Source organism: Belonocnema kinseyi, chromosome 1 (assembly GCF_010883055.1).
Source record: "Belonocnema kinseyi isolate 2016_QV_RU_SX_M_011 chromosome 1, B_treatae_v1, whole genome shotgun sequence".
Lineage (NCBI taxonomy): Eukaryota > Metazoa > Arthropoda > Insecta > Hymenoptera > Cynipidae > Belonocnema > Belonocnema kinseyi.
In genome coordinates, this window is record NC_046657.1 from 151,047,558 (window position 1) to 151,067,903 (window position 20,346).

A 20,346-nucleotide genomic window follows, 5' to 3' on the forward strand; every position below is an offset into this window, starting at 1 on the left:
GCTTAGATTAGAAGCGTGAAAATTGTAAGTAATGGTAAAGTAAAAGATAAGTAGACTAAGATGCGTTTGCGTTCTCATACTCTCTCTCTCGCCTGCACTCTCGCTTTCGTTTGCTCGCTCACTCGCTTACTAATAAGTCCTAAATTGCGCTATCGCAGGAACTAGATATAAGACTTTATGTAAATAGTCGTAAATAATTGTATATATAGAACGGATAAGATTGTAAAAAATATATAGATGTAAACGGAAAGATTGTAAGGAATGGAAGTCATGTAAACCCTTAGGGGACACATTATGAATAAAGAAGTGATTTTCTAAAGATTTCCCAACGACATCATAAATATTTCAAAAAGATTTCCGCTATTTCACAAAGATTTTAGATCGATTTCCAAGATTGCACAAAGATTTTAATAATTTCAGAAATATTACCGATTATATGAAAAATATTTCAATTATTTCGCAAAGATTTCTAAGAATTCACAAAACTTCACAAAGATTTTACAAAGATTTCAGATATATTTTAAAGATTAAACCAAGATTTAAGTTATTTCCTAATGACTTCACGAAGATTTAAAAGATTTCGGACAGATTTAGAAGACTTCAAAAAGACTCTAATCATTTCTCAAAGATTCCAATAGTTTAATAAATATTAATCGAATATTTAAAATTTTTCGCAGAAATTGACAAAGATGTCCAAAAATTAAAAGAATTGCATTAAAATCTTCCAGATTCTTTTTTAACATTTTCAAATATTTTGATTCTTTTTCATTGTTTTTAAATAATTAATTTGAAAAATAAAAAAAAATTTCTCACGAACCATAAGAAATGTGCTTTGTTTTCTCGAGACCTATTAAAATTGCCCATAAGTTTTGAAATTTTGTTTCGAAATCTGAAAATTAATTTTTTTCAATAAGTATCATTTTAAGTTTTTCGAGGAATCGTAAAAAAATTTTTATTATCTTGAAACCTTTTAAAATTCTTTAGAAGTATTACAATTTTATGTCAAAAACTTAAAAAATCGAAATTTTGTTTTAAAAAAATTATATCCCTTTTTAAATTAAAAATTAGATTTCAAATTTCTTCAAAACTTCCAAGTAATATATTCTCAACTGATTTTGATTTTTCTGAGCATTTTTAAACTCCTGCAAAATTAAAAAAATAAATAATTTTAAATGTAAATAGGAATCTTAAAAAAAATTGTTTTATTCTCTGGAAAACTTTCAAAATTCTCAAAATAATCTACATTTGATGTTTAAAATCAGCAAAAATCTATATATTGCTTTAAATCTTTTTAATCTCTCAAAGTTTAAAATGAATTTTGATTCTTTCTAAAACTTCAGAAATTTTTTTTTTAAACTTACTCGAATTTTTCCTACATTTTCTTTAATTCTGCAAAATTTTAAAAACTTTTAGTCTCTGTTGCGTAATTGTGGAAAAAATCTTTAAAAATTAGAAGATTTATAAGTTCTTTGTTCTAATTCTTTAAAAATCTAGATTTGGTTTAAAAAATTCTGAAATATTGAGTATTATCTTCAAATTATTTAAAAAAAATGGTAATATAAAAAAAAATCTCTTCAAATTGGTTCTTAATTTTTCGAAATCCTTTAAAGTTACAATTTTTAAAACCTATCTAAAGCTTATAAATCTCTTTTAAACTTACGGAAATACATACTTTTTAAATTTTACGTTTTTGGAACTTTTTACAATTTTGCTTTTAAAACTTCTGTATTTTATTTTGAAATTGTATAAAATCATTTAAAAATTTTTAAAATGTTTTTCAATTTTCTCTTTAAATTAATTTTTTTTCTAATTTCCCCAGGTATCTTGAGAAAATTTGTTATGCTCTTAAAATCTTTCAAATGTCAATTATAAATATGAAAATATATAAAAGCACATTTTCCTGTTGATAAATAATTTTAATTAGCATAAGTCTTTTAATAGGCTTATAATGCTTAAAATTTTCGTTACACAAAATCTGATGTACAAACAAAAATCTCGCTTTGATCGAACGTTTTTTTCAGAAAAGCGATCGAATAAGACCGAGATACGAGAAATTCGGAAATTGAAAACTCTTAAGATACGTGCGTGAAAGGGTCTCCCACTCTAACGCCGTTCAGATTTCGGGAGTAATACGTGATAACGCATTCAGACCTACTACGCGCTTGCGCACATCGAATTCAAGGCCACTCAGAATCGTGCGCGCCTGACTGTGAAAAAGGGCAGGGAGAAAGGGAAAAAATCCCGCTCGCGCCTTTGGAGTCGAGACACTCGTATATGTGGATTACTCGTATCAATCGAGCTCATGTCTTTGGAGTGCGAGCGTATCTCCTAACGAAGAATAAAAAAAAAATGGGCCCTTACTTTGCGGAACGTAACATATTGTTGATTCAGCAATAATTTTTCAGTTACTAATTTAAAACTACTAATTTAGAATTTAAAATTTTCAGACACGACATTTGTGCCGAAGATAGCGGATGTTCCCTAATGGGTTTGGCTTATGTATCGGCTATTTGTGATAGGCCAAAAGCAGCTTGCATTAATGAGGATAGTGGTCTTCTTCTTGGAATTATAGTAGCTCATGAAGTTGGACACACGTAAGAATTGTTTTAAACGTTTTATATATTTTTATGCGATGCGATACCTCCGTGCTAGAAGTTTATTTAAAATTATTTTCGATTCACATTAAATTTCTTTGAATCCAAATTAAATTTCTCTAAACTAACTTTGAATTCCTTGGAATTTTCATTTATTTCCTTTAAAGACAAATTTAATTTTATTCACTTCACAATATTGCCCTTTGAATTCACATTGAATTTCTTTGAACACTTTTATGCTTTCGATTATTTTAATGGCTGGAATTCTCTGAATTTTGGAAAATTCTGTAATCTTTACAAATTCTTTGATTTCATGGCGCTTCATAAATTCGTGAAATTTCTTGAATCCTTTGAATTAGTTACATTCTTGAAATTCGTTGAATTTTCTTCAATTCTGTAAATTCTTGCAAATCTGGAAATTCTTGGAAATAAGTTAGATTATTATAAGATTCTTGAGTTGATAATACTATCTGAGTTTCTTAAATGTATGGAATTTATTTTCAGTTTTGTAAATCATTATTATACTCTTCTATTATTTTGAGTCCCTTAGAATGATTTTAAATTATCTTAAGCTCATTTTAATTTTGTCGAATTCTTCTGAACGCTCTTCAATATTCTGAATCCCCTGAATTACTGGCATGGTCTGAGTTCTTTTTTTCTTTTGCTGAATCACTTTAATACATGGAATTTTTGAAAGCCATTGAATCTTTCTAAATTCCTTGAGTTTATGATACTTTATATATTCGTAAAATTCGCTGAATCCTTAAAATTCGTCAAAGTATTGAAACTTGTTAAGTCCTTGGAAATCGTTGAATTCTTGAAATTTGCTACATTCTTGAATCTCGTTCAATTATTGAAATTTTATACATTCTTAAAATATTGTAAATTCTTCTAAATACAATGAATTTTTCTAAAGTCCTTGAATTCTTGATATTATCTGAGTTCCTTAAATACATATAATTCTTAACATTAATTTCATTCCTTGAAATTCCTACTTTTCTTGAACTCCTTTGATCTGCTGTCAGTTCTTTAAATCATTTTCATTCTCTTGTATTCTTTGGAATCCCTTTGAATCATTCGAAATGATTTTATGTTCATTCTCATTCTTTTGAAACCTTTTAAACGTCTTGCAATATTCTTAATTGGCTGAATTCCTGGCATGATCTGAGTTCTGTTTTTGCTGAATCACTTTAATTCTTGATATTTTTAAAACTCTTTAAATCTTTCCAAACTCCTTGAATTTATAGCACTTTATATATTCATGAAATGTGTTGAACTCTTGGAATTCCTTAAATTCTTAAAATTCGATGAATGCTTGAAGTTCTTTGAAGTCTTCTAATTCGTTTCATTCTTGAAATTCGTTGCATTCTTGAACCAAGTTGAATTTTTGAAATTCTATACATTCTTAAAATATTGTAAATTCTTTCGAATACATTGAATTTGTTTAAAGTCCTTGAATTAATAATATTATCTGAGTTCTTTAAATGCATTGAATTCTTCAAATTAGTTTCAATTCCTACTTTTTTTGAATTCCTTTGAACTCTTGTCAGTTTTTTTAATGATTGTCATTCTTTTGTATTCTTTTGAATCCCTTTGAATGATTTAAAATGGTATAAATCTCACTCTTATTTTTTGAATCCTTTTAAACGTCTTGTAATAATCTAAATTCCCTTGAATTCTTTAAATTCTTTAAAATTAATTAATTCTTGGAATTCCAGAAATCCGTGAAATTCTCACAAGTTCTTGATTTCCTTCAATTCTCTAAAATTCTTAAAATTTTTTGAATTCATTAAATTTGTGAAATTCCTGAAAATCTTATAAATTATTCATATTCGTTCAATTATGTCATTGTGTTGAATTCTGGGAACTTTTCGAATTCCTGGAATTTTTCAAAGAATTTGTTCAATTCTTAAAATTCCACGAATTTTCTTAAATTCCTTGAATTCTTGAAATTGCGTTAAATTTCTTTGAATTTCTTTGAACACTTTTTTAGTTCGTTAAATCATTTGTATTCTTTTGAATCCTTTAAAATGATTGAAACTGCCTTCAAGTTGTTTTAAATTCTTTGAACCTCCTTTAAATCCTCTGAATTCCTGGAATAATATTAGTTTTTTCATTCTCCGAAGTATTTGAATTCTTAAAAGTCATCAAATCTTTATAAATTTTTCGAATTCTTTAAAATTTATAAATTCGTGGAATTCTTACATATTCTTGATTTCCTTTAGTTTTTTTAAATTCTTTAAATCTTTTGAATTCCTAAAAATGTTATAGATTCTTTAAACTCGTTTAATTCCGTGGTTTCTTTAAATTCATGAAATTCGATGCATTCTTGGAATTCTCTGAGATTTTGGAATTCTTTGAATTCTTGAAATTCTGTGAATTGGGAATATTCTGTAGATTAAAAAATTCTAATTTTTAAAGTCATATAAATTCTGTTGAATTCTTATAATTTGAATTCGAATTCTGACCTGTTAATTCCTTAAATTTGTTCAATAATCAGAATTAAAAAAATTGTTCAATCCCTTGAAATTGTAAAATTGACATAGTCCCTTGAATTCCTCATATTCATAGAATTCTTGAAATTCGTGAAATTTTTTTAATTCTTGTAATTCTTGAAATGTATTGCACTCTTGAAACTTCCTCATATTGACAGGCTTATCTAAGGTCCTTGAACTCTTGTCATTCATTAAATGCCCTCAATTCTTGGAGTTTCTTAAAATTCTTCAAAATCCAAGAATTCTCCTAAATTCCTTAAATTCTTGAAAATTCCTTGAATTCTTGAAATTACTGTTTTAAATCCAAATATTATATAGCAGGAACATTTTTTTATTTATTTTTTCAAAGTTGCAATAGTTCAAATTAGAAGCCTCATTAATCAGTTTTCAATGTAATAATATTTTATTTAAATATTTCAAATGTTTTAGTTTTTATTTAAGTCAGTTTAGGTTTCAAATGAGGGGGTTTGAAAAGTTGGTATCAAAAATTGAATTATGCTTTATTTGAAAATTTTCTAAAATATTAAAAAATTTCAAAGTTCATAATGGAGTTTCGAATTAAAAGGCTTAAAATTATAATATTTAAAATCAAAATGGATAACAATTTAATTATCTAAAATTTATACCTCAATAACTAAATAGTATCTTTAATTTTTAATGGTTATAATTTTTAAGTTCTCAATTTAATGTTGAACGCTGAACGCTGTTAGAAGTTTCACATTTGAGATTAAAATTGCAAATGTAAAACTTGGAGAATGAAGAAAAAAATTTTTTCGGATGTAAAAATTTTGGAGGAAAACTGAATTTTATAGGGTCTCAAAAAAATGAAAAAAAGTTCTTAAGATTCATTTCCAATTTTTAAATGATTGTTTTGTAATGAATTCTAATTTTAGAAAAAAATTGATTTAGTTAAAGATATTCAGAAATTTTGAAACGAAAAAATAATTAGAATTTGTAAAGAATTTTTAAGAGTATTGCAAGTTTTCACAAAAACGAAAAAAATTTCTTCTCCTAGGAAAAGTCAAAATAATTTTCTATTTACAAACATTAATTTTGAATAATTAATGATAAAAATTTTCAAACGTTTCCAAAGATCACCAACATTTTTGAAAAAGAATCTAAAAGATTTTAAAAGCATGTTTTTAAAATTTGCACATTTAAAAAAATGCAGGAAAATGGTTAATAAATGTTGAAAATTAGAAGGTTCGGCTAGTCTGACCAATTTGAAAGAAATTGTTCTGAATATTAGTGAGGGAATTTTTAATGATTTCTTTATTTTGAAAAATGAACTTTAAGAGAATATTCAAACACGTTTTTAAACATATCAAACGATTTTCTAAAATTTCGAAAAAGAGTGTAGAACGATTTTAAAGCAAAAATTGTCAATTTAGTTAGGTTAAAAAAATTGTTTGAAAAAAAAAATCGAGTAAACTCAGGAAATATTTAGTAGAATCGAAGATATTTCAGAAGATGTCTAAAATTTAGAAGATTGTTATAAATGAAATTCTTAAAAATTTCAAAAATAAACTTTAGGAGGTTTAAAAGAGTTTTATAAGGTTTGAGGAAAATAAACAAAGTGTCTTTAAATTCTAAAGAAAATTTAGAAAATTAGAAGTTACTTTTTTATATTTTAAATAAGTTTTAAAAATGTTGATAAATATTCGAGTCAGATAAATAATTTTTCAGTAATTTAAGGATTTTTAAATATATGAGAAATCTATAAAAACTTAAAAAAATATTTCCAAAAATTTATCAAATATTTGTTGAATGCATCTAAACTGCTGGGAGTCCTAAATATTTTTTTTTTAATTTAGATTTTTTCTAAAAATGGTTTTGTAAAATTCTATAAAATAAAAAATGTATTTAAAATCTTTCAGATTCTTTTCAGACACCTGTGAAATATTCAAAAATATTTGTTTATAAATCATAAGAATCTTATTAAAATCATATTTGTATAAACTTTAAAACAAACTGATAAGATCTCTTGTTCTCAATTCTTAGAATTTAATTCCAATTTAAGTGAGAGGGTTGAAAAATGTTTTATTATTAAATAGTAATTTGAAATTTTTATGTAATATCATTATTATGCATTAAAAACAAGTTTAGGATTGGTGAATTTCATTTAAAACTTTAATTGAGTACTTTAAAATTCGTTTAAATAGAAAAATATTAAAAAATCATTGGGTGTTAAATCAAAATGTTGTTCTATTTATAGATAATACTTTATCTTGCAAAACTTTTTTTTACTTAGCAAACGTTTATTGTCTTTTTAAAGATAATTAAAAAGATATATATGTAACGGCGGAGAGGATGGTGTGAGTGCATGGGTGGGGGGAAAAATGTTGTGATTTGTTACATGTGGGAGGGGGTGATAGTGAAAAAGTCTGAAATAGTGTTACGTAATATGTGAATGCTCCCTTAAAATTATTCAATGCAATTTAAACAATAAAAATAATTTAAAATTATTTATGTGTTATTTTTCAGGTTAGGGTGTGCACACGATACTGAAGAGATCAGTGGTTGCGCATCTCAGGATAAAGATGAAAGTTTTTTCCTTATGTCACCATATGTATTTATATACTCTTTAAGGTGGTCATCCTGCAGTAGAAAATTCATAACTACTTTAATGGAGTAATTGCCACAATAAATTTTATTTGAAACTTTCCTTTCTTATCTTTTTTAATAATTTGAATAATTTTTTATAACTTTTGGTAATTTTCCTTTCTTAATAACTTTTTTTTTCTCATAGAGGGAGTTTTCTGATAACGAGGGGTGGTTTGTAAGGGATAGTTTCCAAGGGATGATTTATACTAAAATGTAATTGTTCGCACCTGTGAAATGCGTCAGTTAGCCAATTACTCTTCATAATCTATCAGTGGCGACTTACAAAGTTTAAAAAAGTTAAATTATTTAAATTAGGATTTTTTCAATTGGGAACATAACACTATTTTTTTTTAAGCAAAACCTCACTCTATGATATAAAATTTATTGAATGCCTATGAGGAAGCAAAATCACCATAAAAGAAGAACAAATAAACCGCTAGAACTTCGCAGCAATATTATTAAACTATTTTATTATAAAAATTAACAGAACAGGTCTTGGAGATTGCTTAACTGATGAGCCGAAAAACCCTCTTGATAAATTTAAGTACCCCAACATGTTGCCAGGCGTGATGTATGGAGCAGATTTTCAGTGCAAGTTACTATACAATGAGACAGAACCGTGTGATCAAATGGGTGACTGTGAAGCTCTGTGGTGTCAGGGGAATGGCCAGTGTATGACCAATGGTGCCCCTCCAGCAGAAGGAACTAAGTGTGCTGAAAAAAAGGTTTTTTTTAAACTTAAAATACAGACATATTTTTTTCAATCTTTAGTATTTTGAGTTGTAGAAATAAATGATTTATTACTTATGAGCCAGTTTAAATAAAATTATTAGGTCCGCTACAGAAGCCCCTAATAACATGAGTATTTTTCACATTGACGAGAAATTATCTAATTATATATCCTATGCGATTCATTGCATTACAAATAAAAAAATTTGGGCTAATAAATTGATTGATATACAAATTAGAGGGTTACTCGTGCAACTATCATCCATTCATTTTCATTGTCATGTCCTCCTATAAAATCTATACTACATTCTCTTTCTAGGCTTCTCACAATTCCCGTCATCCCCGAGAATCTTCACTAAATTCTCTTTCTAGACACCTCAGCCATTCCATCATCGTCTAGAATCTTTACCAGATTTTCTGTCTAGACTCCTCACCCATTCCGTCATGCCATACAATTTTTTCATTCTCTTTCTATGCTCCTCACCCATTCCGTCCTATTCTAGCATCTTTACCATATTCTCTTTTTGGACTCTTTGCCCATTCCATACTCCCCTAGAATCTTCACCACTTTCTCTTTCTAAACTCTTCACCCATTCTATCCTCCCCTAGAGCCTTTCGCACAATTATTGTTTTAGACTCCTAACCCATTCTGTCAACTTATACCTTTATCACCTTCATACCTTTATTCTTACCACGTTTTCTTTCTAGACTCCTCACCCATTTCGTCCTCCTCTATAATCTTTATCCTATTCTCTTACTAGGCTATTCACACATTTCATCCTACCCTAGGATCTTTACCACGTTCTCTTTCTAGACTCCTTATCCACTCCATTTTCGCCTATAATATTTACCACATTCTCTTTCCAGACTCCTCACACAATTTCTCACCCCCCTAGAATCTCTACCACATTCTCTTTATCGACTACTCAGCCATTCCCTTATCCCCTAGAATCTTTACTAGATTCTTTTTCTAGACTCCTCACCCATTCCGTCATCCTCTAGAATCTTTACCACATTCACTTTATTTACTGCTCATCCGTTCCATCCTCCCATGGAATTTTCACAACATTCTTTTAATAGAGTCCTCGCCCATTCCGTCATCCCCGCGAATCTCTACCACATTCTCTTTCTAGACTTTTTGATTAAAGAATTCAAATTTTTAAATGCCAAAATATTTTCCTATTAACAAAAAAATTTGTAGTGACGTTTCCAGCTTTCAAAAAGGGTAAATTTTATGGTTTTTGAGAGATTTTTACAACTTGCTTAGGGCAAGGTTTCAGTATTTTCTCAGGAATAAGTACATTTTTTATTTTATATATGTTCATAAAAAATATGCTCGCCCCCGAATGAATGTAAAAAATTCTTTTCTGAACTCTTTACTAGCTATTTGCTTAAAAACGGTATAACATTGATCAATTGCCCGCTATGCATTAACAACCCCCATGGTGGGAAGGGGGGATGTATGAAACATGAGTCATAATTCAAACATGATTCAAAAATGTGCGCATAGAATTTCATCCAAAAAAACATTTTTTTTACCATTTTCAGAAAATTTTAAATTTAGAACAAAATTGTTTTATTTATAATAAAAAACATTTCAGTGTTGAAATGTTGTCACAGGCTTATACTGCCCAACATGTCAAAGGCATTTTTGGTTAGAGTTTGATTTTTTAATTTTTTTTTTATTTGATAATTTCTGCACGGGGATGTCCCGGTATGTATCATCAGACACGGACGCATTTTTATAATGCAATCAAGTGATCTGATGAGAGCAGTCTGCCCAGACATATTGGACAAAGCCTGGTTTTTACCCCATCATTGACGGAGTGGGTTGCAGTCAAGTACACGATGGGGGGGACCTACAGCTTAAAGTGGGTTCCGAACCACCAGAACCTCGGTAAAGGTACATTGAAAAATTTCCAGAGGTACCGGCTCAGGGATCGAACTCCGGAACTCTGAGGTGAAGTCCAAGTATCTAACTAACTGAGCCACCCAGGCTCTTATTATTATTATTATTATTATTATTATTATTATTATTATTATTATTATAAACTAGCAAAAACTATACATAAAAAAAAATTGCCATAATTTTCGAAGCAATAGAAAATTTGTTATAGAATTTTTAAATCAAAAAAGGGAAAAGAAGATATTAACCATTTTTAGAATGTATTTCTTAACTTTTTTTGGATACCAACCCACAAATATTTTTCGCGCAGCTCGAACGATTCAACTTATGTGATCCTCCCCACAAATCTTTACTACATTCTCTTTCTAGACTCCTTACCTATTCCGTCCTCGCCTTGAATCTTTACCTATTTTTAACCTTTATTTATTTTAAAATTCTTTTTTATTCAAAAATCCTTTTTTGTAAATATTAAGCAATAATAGACTGTTTATTAACAAGGAGCAAAAATAAACCGAATATTGAAACGTAAATAATATATGTACGAAATATGTACAATAAATTATTTTTAAAATCTTGGAAAGTTACTTTTTAAAGAAAAAGTAGAATGGTTGTGTTATTAGTTAAGAAACTTAATTTTCAACTAAATAACGAGTTTTAAACAAAATAGTTAAATAGTTAAATTTCGAATAAAACTTGATAAATTATTTACGAAAAATATAATATTCGATATTTTTTTGAGCAAAAAAGGTTTTGATTTACATCAAATACCGCTGAATTTAGGGAAAAAATTTTTGTTGTGAACAAATTAGTTGAATTTTCAGTTACAAAGAATTATATTTGTTTACCAAAAAGGCACACATTTTAAAAGGAAGAAGATGAATTTTAAGAACAAGGAAGAAAAAGAAAAGAAAAAGGAGAAAGAAAATTGACTTTCTAACCAGATTTAGTAGTTACATTTTTAATGAAATATATGAATTTTTATCCAAAATAGATAAATTATCAATGAAAATAATGACAGTCTAGATTATTTTAATAAAAAAAAAAGTTTGATTTAACATAAAATATTACTGTTTCGAAGCAATAAAAAAGTTATATTTCTTTAACTAAAGAGATCAATTTGAAACGAAAAAGCCTAAGTTTAAAGCAAGAAATTAAAAAAAAATCCACTAAATTGTAAATAGGGCGGGGGTAGAGGGGAAAAAATTCTGCTCGCTTCATTGGAGTCGGGAAGCTTGTATCTGTGGAGCGCTAGTATCTCTGGAGTTCGAGTGTAGCTGCATCCTCAATCATAACAGATTAATTTTCGATCCCTAACTAACCGATAGCATTTATAATTAGGAGAAAATATACCAAAAACACTAAGTAAGTTTAAAAAAACTAAAATGAAAATTCCAAATTACTGAAAAAATAGTAACTAAGTTACGCTACAAATTACTTTTTAAAATGTAAAAAATATGTGGCAGCTGTTCTGGTGCAAAAGACGTACCACTATTGGCACTACTGTTATTTTCTTAAGTGATTTTGAGCAGTGTAAGTGAATGCTATGTTAAGGATAATTAGGCCATTTAATTAATTCCATACTTATAGCCTCTTGTACTTATTTGATTCAGTGGTGCATTCATAAAGAATGTGTGGAAATTGGTTCTCGTCCGTTGGCAGTGAATGGTGGCTGGGGTGAGTGGGGCAAGACGAGTGAGTGTTCGAGGACCTGCGGTGGGGGTGTCAAGTCTACGGAAAGGGAATGTGACCAACCGGCTCCTTCAAACGGAGGTAGATACTGCGTTGGAGAAAGAAAGAAATACGCCATTTGTAACACTACAGTAAATATCCTCTTTTCAATACTTCCTTTTTGTCAGTCTGAACTTATATGAAAATAATTGTATGTGATACAAGTGCGTAAAATAGGCGATCACGAGCGAAACCAGTGCGAAGCGAATGTGAAGCGAGTGTTAAGCGAGTGTAAAGCAAATGTGCGAGATGAGTGCGAAGCGGGTGCAAAGCGAGAGCGAAGCAAGTGCGAATACGTAGAACTTATTTTTGATATTATGCCCATTTTACGAGATTGTATCACACAAGATTTTTTGCCATAAACACCCGAAATCAATTTTCGGCACTCTTTTCACATGTTAAAAAATTCCCGATCCTTTACAATGGGTTTCAGGCAAAGTATGCAAAGTAACTCATATCTAAAGTGCGCATGCGCGTCCATTGCGTCGATACGCAAAGAAGACGTGTTTTATAGTGCGCATGCGCCATTATTATTAAAATACAGTAGGTCGGATTACAGTATTTTGCATATCATTTAGAGGCAAAGAAGTCCTTAATTTTGAGGCGAGCGTTGCAAATAGTACATTATGTACCAAGGGGAAAAGCGGGACTTACTAGATAAGTTTTATGGCATTCTTTTTCACTTCGCGATTGCAGAATAGTAAAAACACAGTTCTGCTTACAATTTGTAACTTTAAAAATTTTTGACCCTCTGTCTAATTTGGGCTCTATATCAATTTTGGGCCATATGCCAAATTTTAGCCGTGTTTCATTGTTAGTTTCTATATCAATTTTGAGCCCTATATGAGTTTTGGCCCCTATATTAATTTCGGACCCTATGTTAATTTTGAATCTTATATCCAGATTTATTTGTGCCAGATTTAGGTCTTATATCAGTTTTTGACCATATATCAATTTTGGGTCTTATGTCAGTCTCAGGCCCTATATCAGTTTCGGACCCTATATCAGCTTTGGGTCACACATAAATTTGGACCCTTTGCCGAATTTTGGACATATTTGAAATTTGTGCACTGTATAAAATTTTGACCAGATATCAGTTTTGGACCTGATATCAATTTTGGGCACATTAGATTGACACCCTATATCAATTTTGGTTCCTATGTTAAATTTAGAGTCTGACAATTTTGATCATATATTAATTTTGGGCGCTATATCAGCTTTGTGTCCCCAAATAAATGCCGGGCCTTATGTTAGATTTAGGCCGTATATGTTTAGGGTCGTATATTCACATTGCGTCGTACGACGGTCGGACGGACTGACACCCTACCGAAACAATAAGGGTTTCTGCCCGGAGCTACGAAACCTTAAAAATACCTTTGGTGAGGATGAGTATTGAAATAATATAGGGTGTCCAAAAAGTCTGGAAACGACTAAATAGCTAACCAGATAAATTATTATTCGAATTAGTGAAGCTCATTCTTGGAGTAACTTTTAAAGAGAAATCCAAATAGTGACCTGAAAGTTGAACTTGATCTTGACCTTCAAGGTCATTTCAAGGTCAACTTGTGTTTTCAAATAGGAACCCCTATTTTTTATATCGGCAATCGAAAGAGCGAAAAATTTCACGTTTAAGTATGTGTTACGGTCATAATTATAGGTATTTGAATAACGTTTAGCACAACTGCAGTCACACCCGACCTATGATCTGAACACATATTTAAACGTAAAATTTCTCTCTCTTCCGATTGCCGATGTTAAAAATAGGGGTTCCCATTTATTGAAATGAAGTTGACCTTAAAATGACCTTGAAGTTCAATTTCAAGGTCACTATTAAATCTCTTGTTGAAAGCTACTCCAAGAATAATCTTGATCTGAGGGAATACAGAGCCGTCGCGCTAACCCTAGCCTGACCTGGTTGAAGTTTGAATGGCCTACAGCTGACCTGCAAAGTCACACCTGAGCTATGACTTGAGTATATATTTAAACGTAAAATTTCCCACTCTTTCGATTGCCAATTTTAAAAAAGAGGTGTTTTCATTTTAAAACATAAATTTGATCTTGAAATCACCTTGAAGGTCAAGTTAAAGTGTAAATTGAAGGACGCCATTAGATTTTTCGTGGAAAGTTATTCAAAGAACGACCTTGACACATTTGAATAATTAGGTCCTATCCGGTGAAATGCTTCACAGGGCCAATTCAGCTACGATGAAATTTCTAATCGCAGTGTTAAAGAGTCAAATAAATTACGAACCAATGTTTTAGCTAAGAATTTTTTTTTTAAAATCCCTTTCCCTTTGTTTTTTTAAGAGTCACTCAATATTTATTTTTGATTGAAACTAGAAAATTAATATTTGTGCATTACTTGTTTATTTCCGTAGCCCTGTGATCCAACAAAACCTTCATTCCGATCAGTTCAATGTGAGGAATTTAATACAAAGGAAGTGCTAACTGACGGACTTCACAAATGGACTCCATACACAAAAGAGGGATTAGACATGTGCAAATTATACTGTCTTAACGAAAAAAACGTTTTTATGGAACTTGCTCGAACAGTCAAAGATGGAACTCCTTGTAAAGCTGGAACTAAAAATATATGTGTTTCCGGAGTTTGCAGAGTAAGTCAAGCATAGGTGCACTCTGCTAGCACCTCCACAACGGAATTTGAATATTTTCCTTATGCCATAATTTTATGCTTTTCGGTGGCGGTGGTTGCCGCTAGCACCTCCACTACAGAAAATTGAAAGAATTAAAAAAACTAACTTCGCCAGAAAAATAGAAAAGCCCAAAAGTCGGTATTTGTGCCCAAGAGGAGCCCACAAATGTTCAAAATTGTGGTATGCTTACCATGTTGATTTTTTCCAAATTTACAAATTTTATATAGTGGAGGTGTTGGCGGCCAGCACCTCCACTAAAAAGTCCGGATTGATTGTTAAAATGTTGTGACCTTTCCCTGAATATTTTAGGGAAAATTAGTAAATAATTTTTTGAGCTGCTTCGTCAAAATTAAGGAAATTTACACTTTAGTAAACCATCATTGCAAAGATATTCGATAAATTCTAATAAAATTAGGGAATCTTTCCAAAAATTTACGAGACTAAATGATTCTCACAAACTTCAGACAATGTCCTACCCTTGAACCCCAAGATATTTTAAGGAGAATTTTACTAAACTATCTTAAAGAATATATTTTTTTAATGTTCAAAACTTTTCGGAATTGAGGAAATTTACACAACTATCTTGGAGAATAGAGTCCACAAGAAAAATCTGCAATTCGAGGTGAACCAATATCCCGATACGTTTTTGAGGTCGCTGAATCCAAATAAGAGGTCATTTTAACCCCATCAGTTTACGATATTCGTAAATTGAACTTCCAAATGAAGAAAACCATTGGATCAGAGAAAACCCCAACTCTCAGACGTTTTTGGGGTCGTTGAAACCGGGTCCGAAATCAGTTCAACCCCAACAGGTCAGAATAAAGGTCAAGTTGAGGTGAAAATGCAGAAAACCATTGTATCGGAGAAAACCAATAGGTCGGAAAAAAACTCTACTCTGAGACGTTTTGGGGTGGCTGAATTTGAATCCTGTGTCCGATTGACTGTATGGGGTCAAGATTAGGGTAAAGTAAAGGTTAAAATAAAAATAATAAACCATTGAATTGGCGTCACCCACTACTATAAGATGTCTTTGGGATGGTTCAATCCAAATTCGGTCTCATTTTAACCTTAACAGGTGGAGATTGAAGGTAAAAATTGATAAAACCATGGAACTAGAGAAGGAATCTACTCCTAGACTCGCTTGGGTCACTGAATCTGAATCCGAGGGTTCGTTCGACCTTATAAGTTTAATTTCATAGTTCTCTGAACCAATTTTGTTCTTAATTTTGACCTTTTATTGACCTCAATCCTGAACTGATGTGTTTAAACGGACCAAGGATTCGGATTCAGCGACCTCAAAAACGTATAGTTGTGGTAGTTAAGTTCGGGCTGCAATTTTTGTTCTCAAATTGTAAAAAATATTTCCCAAGATATTTTGACGAAATGTTTCCTACAATATCGTGAGAAAATTTTGGAACTTGTTTTTGGGATAAATTCCCAAACTTTGGGGATTTAATGGATTTAAAGGATTTCAAAGACAGAAGGATATTTCGAGAGATTTCAAAGTATATCAACATTTTTCACTAGATTTTTATTAGATTTTTATGGTGTTGTAATTATAAGGAATTTAAAGGAATCGAAATTATTTTTAGGGGTTAGGGTATCTTGAATTTTTCAAATGAATTCGAAGCCTCTCTGCGATGAAATTCGAAGAGAAAGTACTTTAAGTAAGAAAAAATTTAAATTATATTTGTTTGTACAATAGAAAGTTGGCTGCGATTGGGGATTAGATTCCGATGCAGTTGAGGATAAATGTGGTGTTTGTAAAGGTGGCGGTGCAGGTTGTACTCCAGTGTTGGGAGAGTTCACAACTACAGGATTAAAAAGTAAAGATCAGATAATTGGTGTACACTTGAACTTCAAAGATGAGAGAAATTCGGGAATCGGAAATTCCAAAAATACAAGCGCGCAATGAGCTCTAACTCCTGTGACGTTTAGATTATTGGAGTAATTCGTGAAACCGTATACAGGCCTGCTACGCGCACGCGCACGTCGAATTCAAAAAAGCGCGCTCTTGCGCGCGCCTGACTCTTGAATATGGAGGGGGTAGAGGCAAAGAAAAATTTACTCTCATCTTTGGAGCCGGGACGCTCGTATCTATAAAGCGCTCTCATCTTTGGAGCTCGTATATTTGAAATCAGAGTGTAATTAAAGAAATGATACAAATAATTTATGAGACGAATAATTCTGATATTTGTATATCTATGAAATTGAGGTTACCAAAAAGTAGTTACAGTACCGAAAGGAAGTAGAAATATCCATATGTTTGAAAAGAAGCCCAGTCAAAATGTCATGGCAGTCAAACTTGGAAAAGAAGAAAAGTATTGCCTAAACGGTGGTTTGTATGTAAATCTATAGATAATTGTCTCCCTATTAAAAATTTATTTTTGGACAAGTGTTAACACTGAAATTCTGCTTTTTGAAATACTTAGTTTTGAGCAAAGAAATGGAGATTACCCATGTGCTGGATCCATGGTTGTGTACACTCATCCGGAAACGGATAAAGAAGATATTTTAATTAAAGGACCTACATCTGAAGATATTGAACTTCAAGTAACTTAATTGTTTATTGATGTTTTTACGTAAAAATTTTTTATTTTTGGTAATTGAATCTGGAGAATTAATTTTTATTATTTTAGTACGTATTCGTTGCTAATTATAATCCTGGAGTTCATTACGAATACTTCACTAAGAATAGCAGTTCTTTTACATACTCCCCCAAATATTCCTGGGATTTCGTCGATTGGTCGGAATGCAGCGCGAAATGTGGGGGTGGCACTATGGTAAAATAATTAAAATTTAGAAAATTTAATGCAGAATATAGAGTTCTTACAGTCCCTATGGAATAAAATATAGAAATCTATATTTTCATAAGAGAAGAACAGAATTTCTTAAGGTCTTGACAGGCTAGATGGAGCCATTAATTAAAAAATTTGTTAATTACATTTTTTCTGAAAAAAATCTTCTCGTTTCGCTTCGCTAAGAATCGAACCACAGAACTTCCGATTGCCGGTCGGGTACTTTCATATTAAGCCTCTAGAAAAATCGAGAGAAGAATCCTTTTTCCGAAATACAAGCATTATTATGCCAGGCGTTACAAGTCCATTTTTTTCATAAAATCTTTATTATCATCATAATAATGCGTGTATTTCTGAAAAAGGATCTATTTTTAAAGATTCTACATTCTTCATCAGAAAAATGAGGAGTAAGCAAATAAAGTTTGATGAATCTATTTTTTGAGAAAAATTTAGAAAATGATTTTTTTTATATGTTTGAAATATCATCAGTTCGAATATAAATCTTAAGGCAGCGAAAATGATCGTAGAGAAAAAAATTCCAAAAGGTTTTTCTGCTAATGAAAAATAATAAATATTCAATAATAAAATCTGATTTAATTAGAATAAACTAAGATAATCTAACTTTCATAAAGTGATAAAAATTATTAAAATATAATGAAAATTTGAATTTTTCTACGATCAGAAGAAAATTCCAGGTTTTACAATTAAATCCCTGTTCATTTCCCGTTTTTCTGGTGAATAAAGTTCCCGGTCATTTCCCGTTCTTTTCGAGTTTTTCGGTCAAGTCGCCACACAGCGCGAGCAATTTGTCTGTGGACAAATTGATTTTCAGAAGGCAATTATTATCCGATTCAAAGTTTTTGGTTTTAATAAAAGCTAGTTAAATTTCGCAACGAACTGTCATGATCGATTTTAAAATATTTTTTTAATTTAATAACAAAAATGAAAAAAAAAGTTTGACTTTTAAAGCATACGGATTTTTGGAAAATACTTTGATTCAATTAAAAATACCTAGAAACCCAAACGCAACTATACAAAAAATATGTACAATAGGAATGCAAGTGCTAGAAAATGTATTGAATTTGTTATAAACAAATAATTGAATGAAAATGGTTTCGTGGGGATTGGTGGCAATACTTAATTCACACTAAATCCAAACAATTCATGCACCAAAAAAGTTTTCGAGTTAAGTTATTAAAATTTTATAAATAATTTGATATTTGAAAACCAATTTTTATTTGCAAAATATCCACATCAGGTATTTTTGTGGAATAAATCAAGTTGATTCTATGAAATCTATCATATATTACTTGAGTATAAAACTTAAGCATCATATTTTATAATGAAATAAAAGTTAATAATTGTTTAAACTACCTTTAATAACAAATAAACCATTTGCCTATCTCTGGAAATACAAACTTGATTTTTTCTATGCAATGAACTTCAAATAACTAACTTCTAAATTTTTAAGAACTATTAGGTGATAGTAAACAATTAATTATTGTAAACGACATTTTTTACACAAATGTTTATCATATTATGTATTTATTAATAAAATACCGCTTCGTTACAACATTAACAGGAAGTTATTTAGCAATGATTTTTTTCTATAAATCGATAATATTTGATGATTGTTTAACCAAACTTAACTAAAAAATTCACTACTTGGCAATTTTTCATCATTCAAACTTGATTATTTGTGTGTAATCAACTGTTAATAACAGATTTTTATAACTTTCTTTAATAGTTCGATAATTATCCACTATTTTTATTTTTCTTACAAATTTAATTAACTTAGCCATACACGGTATATAATACAAGACTTTTAAAAGTAGTTCACAGGTTAGCATATTATTATGAAATCAAACTCAACAAAAAATTCAGTATTCAAATGCATTAGCCGAGATAAATTTGTTGAATGTATTGTTAATAAAAATGTAAATAGTGGATCGTTATCGAACTATCAGAAAAAGTAAAAAAATGTGTTATTAGCAGTTGATTACACAAATAAAAACAAGCTTAAATGCGGAAAAATAGCCAAATAATACATTTTTTAATTAAGGTAGTTTGAACAATTAATTATGAACTTTTATTCAGTAACCAAATATGATACTTAGATATTATTTCCAAGTAATATATGATCGATTCCATAGAAAAAACTTTATTTCATCAAAAATACCTGTGAATGGATACTTCTTTATAAAAATTTCTTTTGAAATAAAAGATGATTTATTAACTTTTATTAATTCAACTGAAAAACCCTTTTTCTCCATAAATTGTTCAAATTTAAAACGAATTAAGTGACAAATCGCCGCCAATCACCACGAAACCATTTTCAATTACTTATTTGTTTATAACACCTGTAATAAATTTTACATAATTTTCATTCAGTTTTCTAGTTATATTTGATTGAATCAAAGCATTTTTCATTTTTGTTATTAAACAAACAAAAGACAAAACCAAAATTTAAGAATCAGCCACGACAGTTCTGTGAAAAATTTTATTAGCTTTCATTTAAAAAAAAGTTACAATCGGATAATAATTGTCTTCTGACAATCAATCTGTTAACGGACGTTTTTTTTGCCCCCGGCGCCATCCTGTTTACAATTATCCAAAGAAGGTACTTTTTTTGTGAAAAAGAAGCAACAAAGGACGAGAGAAAAAAAGAAGGGGATCTGGGGCTTGAATATTATTTATTTTTTATTAATGTTTGCTTTTTCTATGTTACTTAAAAAGTGTGATACCTAAATTTTTTCGTCAAGTTTTTTGTTATTGAATTTCCAAGAAAGTTGTAGGTAAAATAATGATCTATACCTGAAGGAAAAAATAATTGTTTTA

The 20,346-nt window shown here is 30.0% G+C and overlaps 1 protein-coding gene across 1 annotated transcript in view; it reads left to right on the forward strand.

The window, feature by feature from the left end:
• Nucleotides 1–20,346, forward strand: part of LOC117180502 (A disintegrin and metalloproteinase with thrombospondin motifs 7-like) — a 53,032-nt gene that overhangs the window by 30,369 nt on the left and 2,317 nt on the right. Inside the window, exons 7-15 of the mRNA XM_033373002.1 lie at nucleotides 2,448–2,594; nucleotides 7,574–7,720; nucleotides 8,181–8,418; nucleotides 11,939–12,148; nucleotides 14,435–14,671; nucleotides 16,416–16,536; nucleotides 16,926–17,052; nucleotides 17,143–17,263; nucleotides 17,350–17,493. Coding sequence (XP_033228893.1) covers nucleotides 2,448–2,594; nucleotides 7,574–7,720; nucleotides 8,181–8,418; nucleotides 11,939–12,148; nucleotides 14,435–14,671; nucleotides 16,416–16,536; nucleotides 16,926–17,052; nucleotides 17,143–17,263; nucleotides 17,350–17,493 — 1,492 coding nt within the window. The remainder of the gene's footprint in view (nucleotides 1–2,447; nucleotides 2,595–7,573; nucleotides 7,721–8,180; nucleotides 8,419–11,938; nucleotides 12,149–14,434; nucleotides 14,672–16,415; nucleotides 16,537–16,925; nucleotides 17,053–17,142; nucleotides 17,264–17,349; nucleotides 17,494–20,346) is intronic.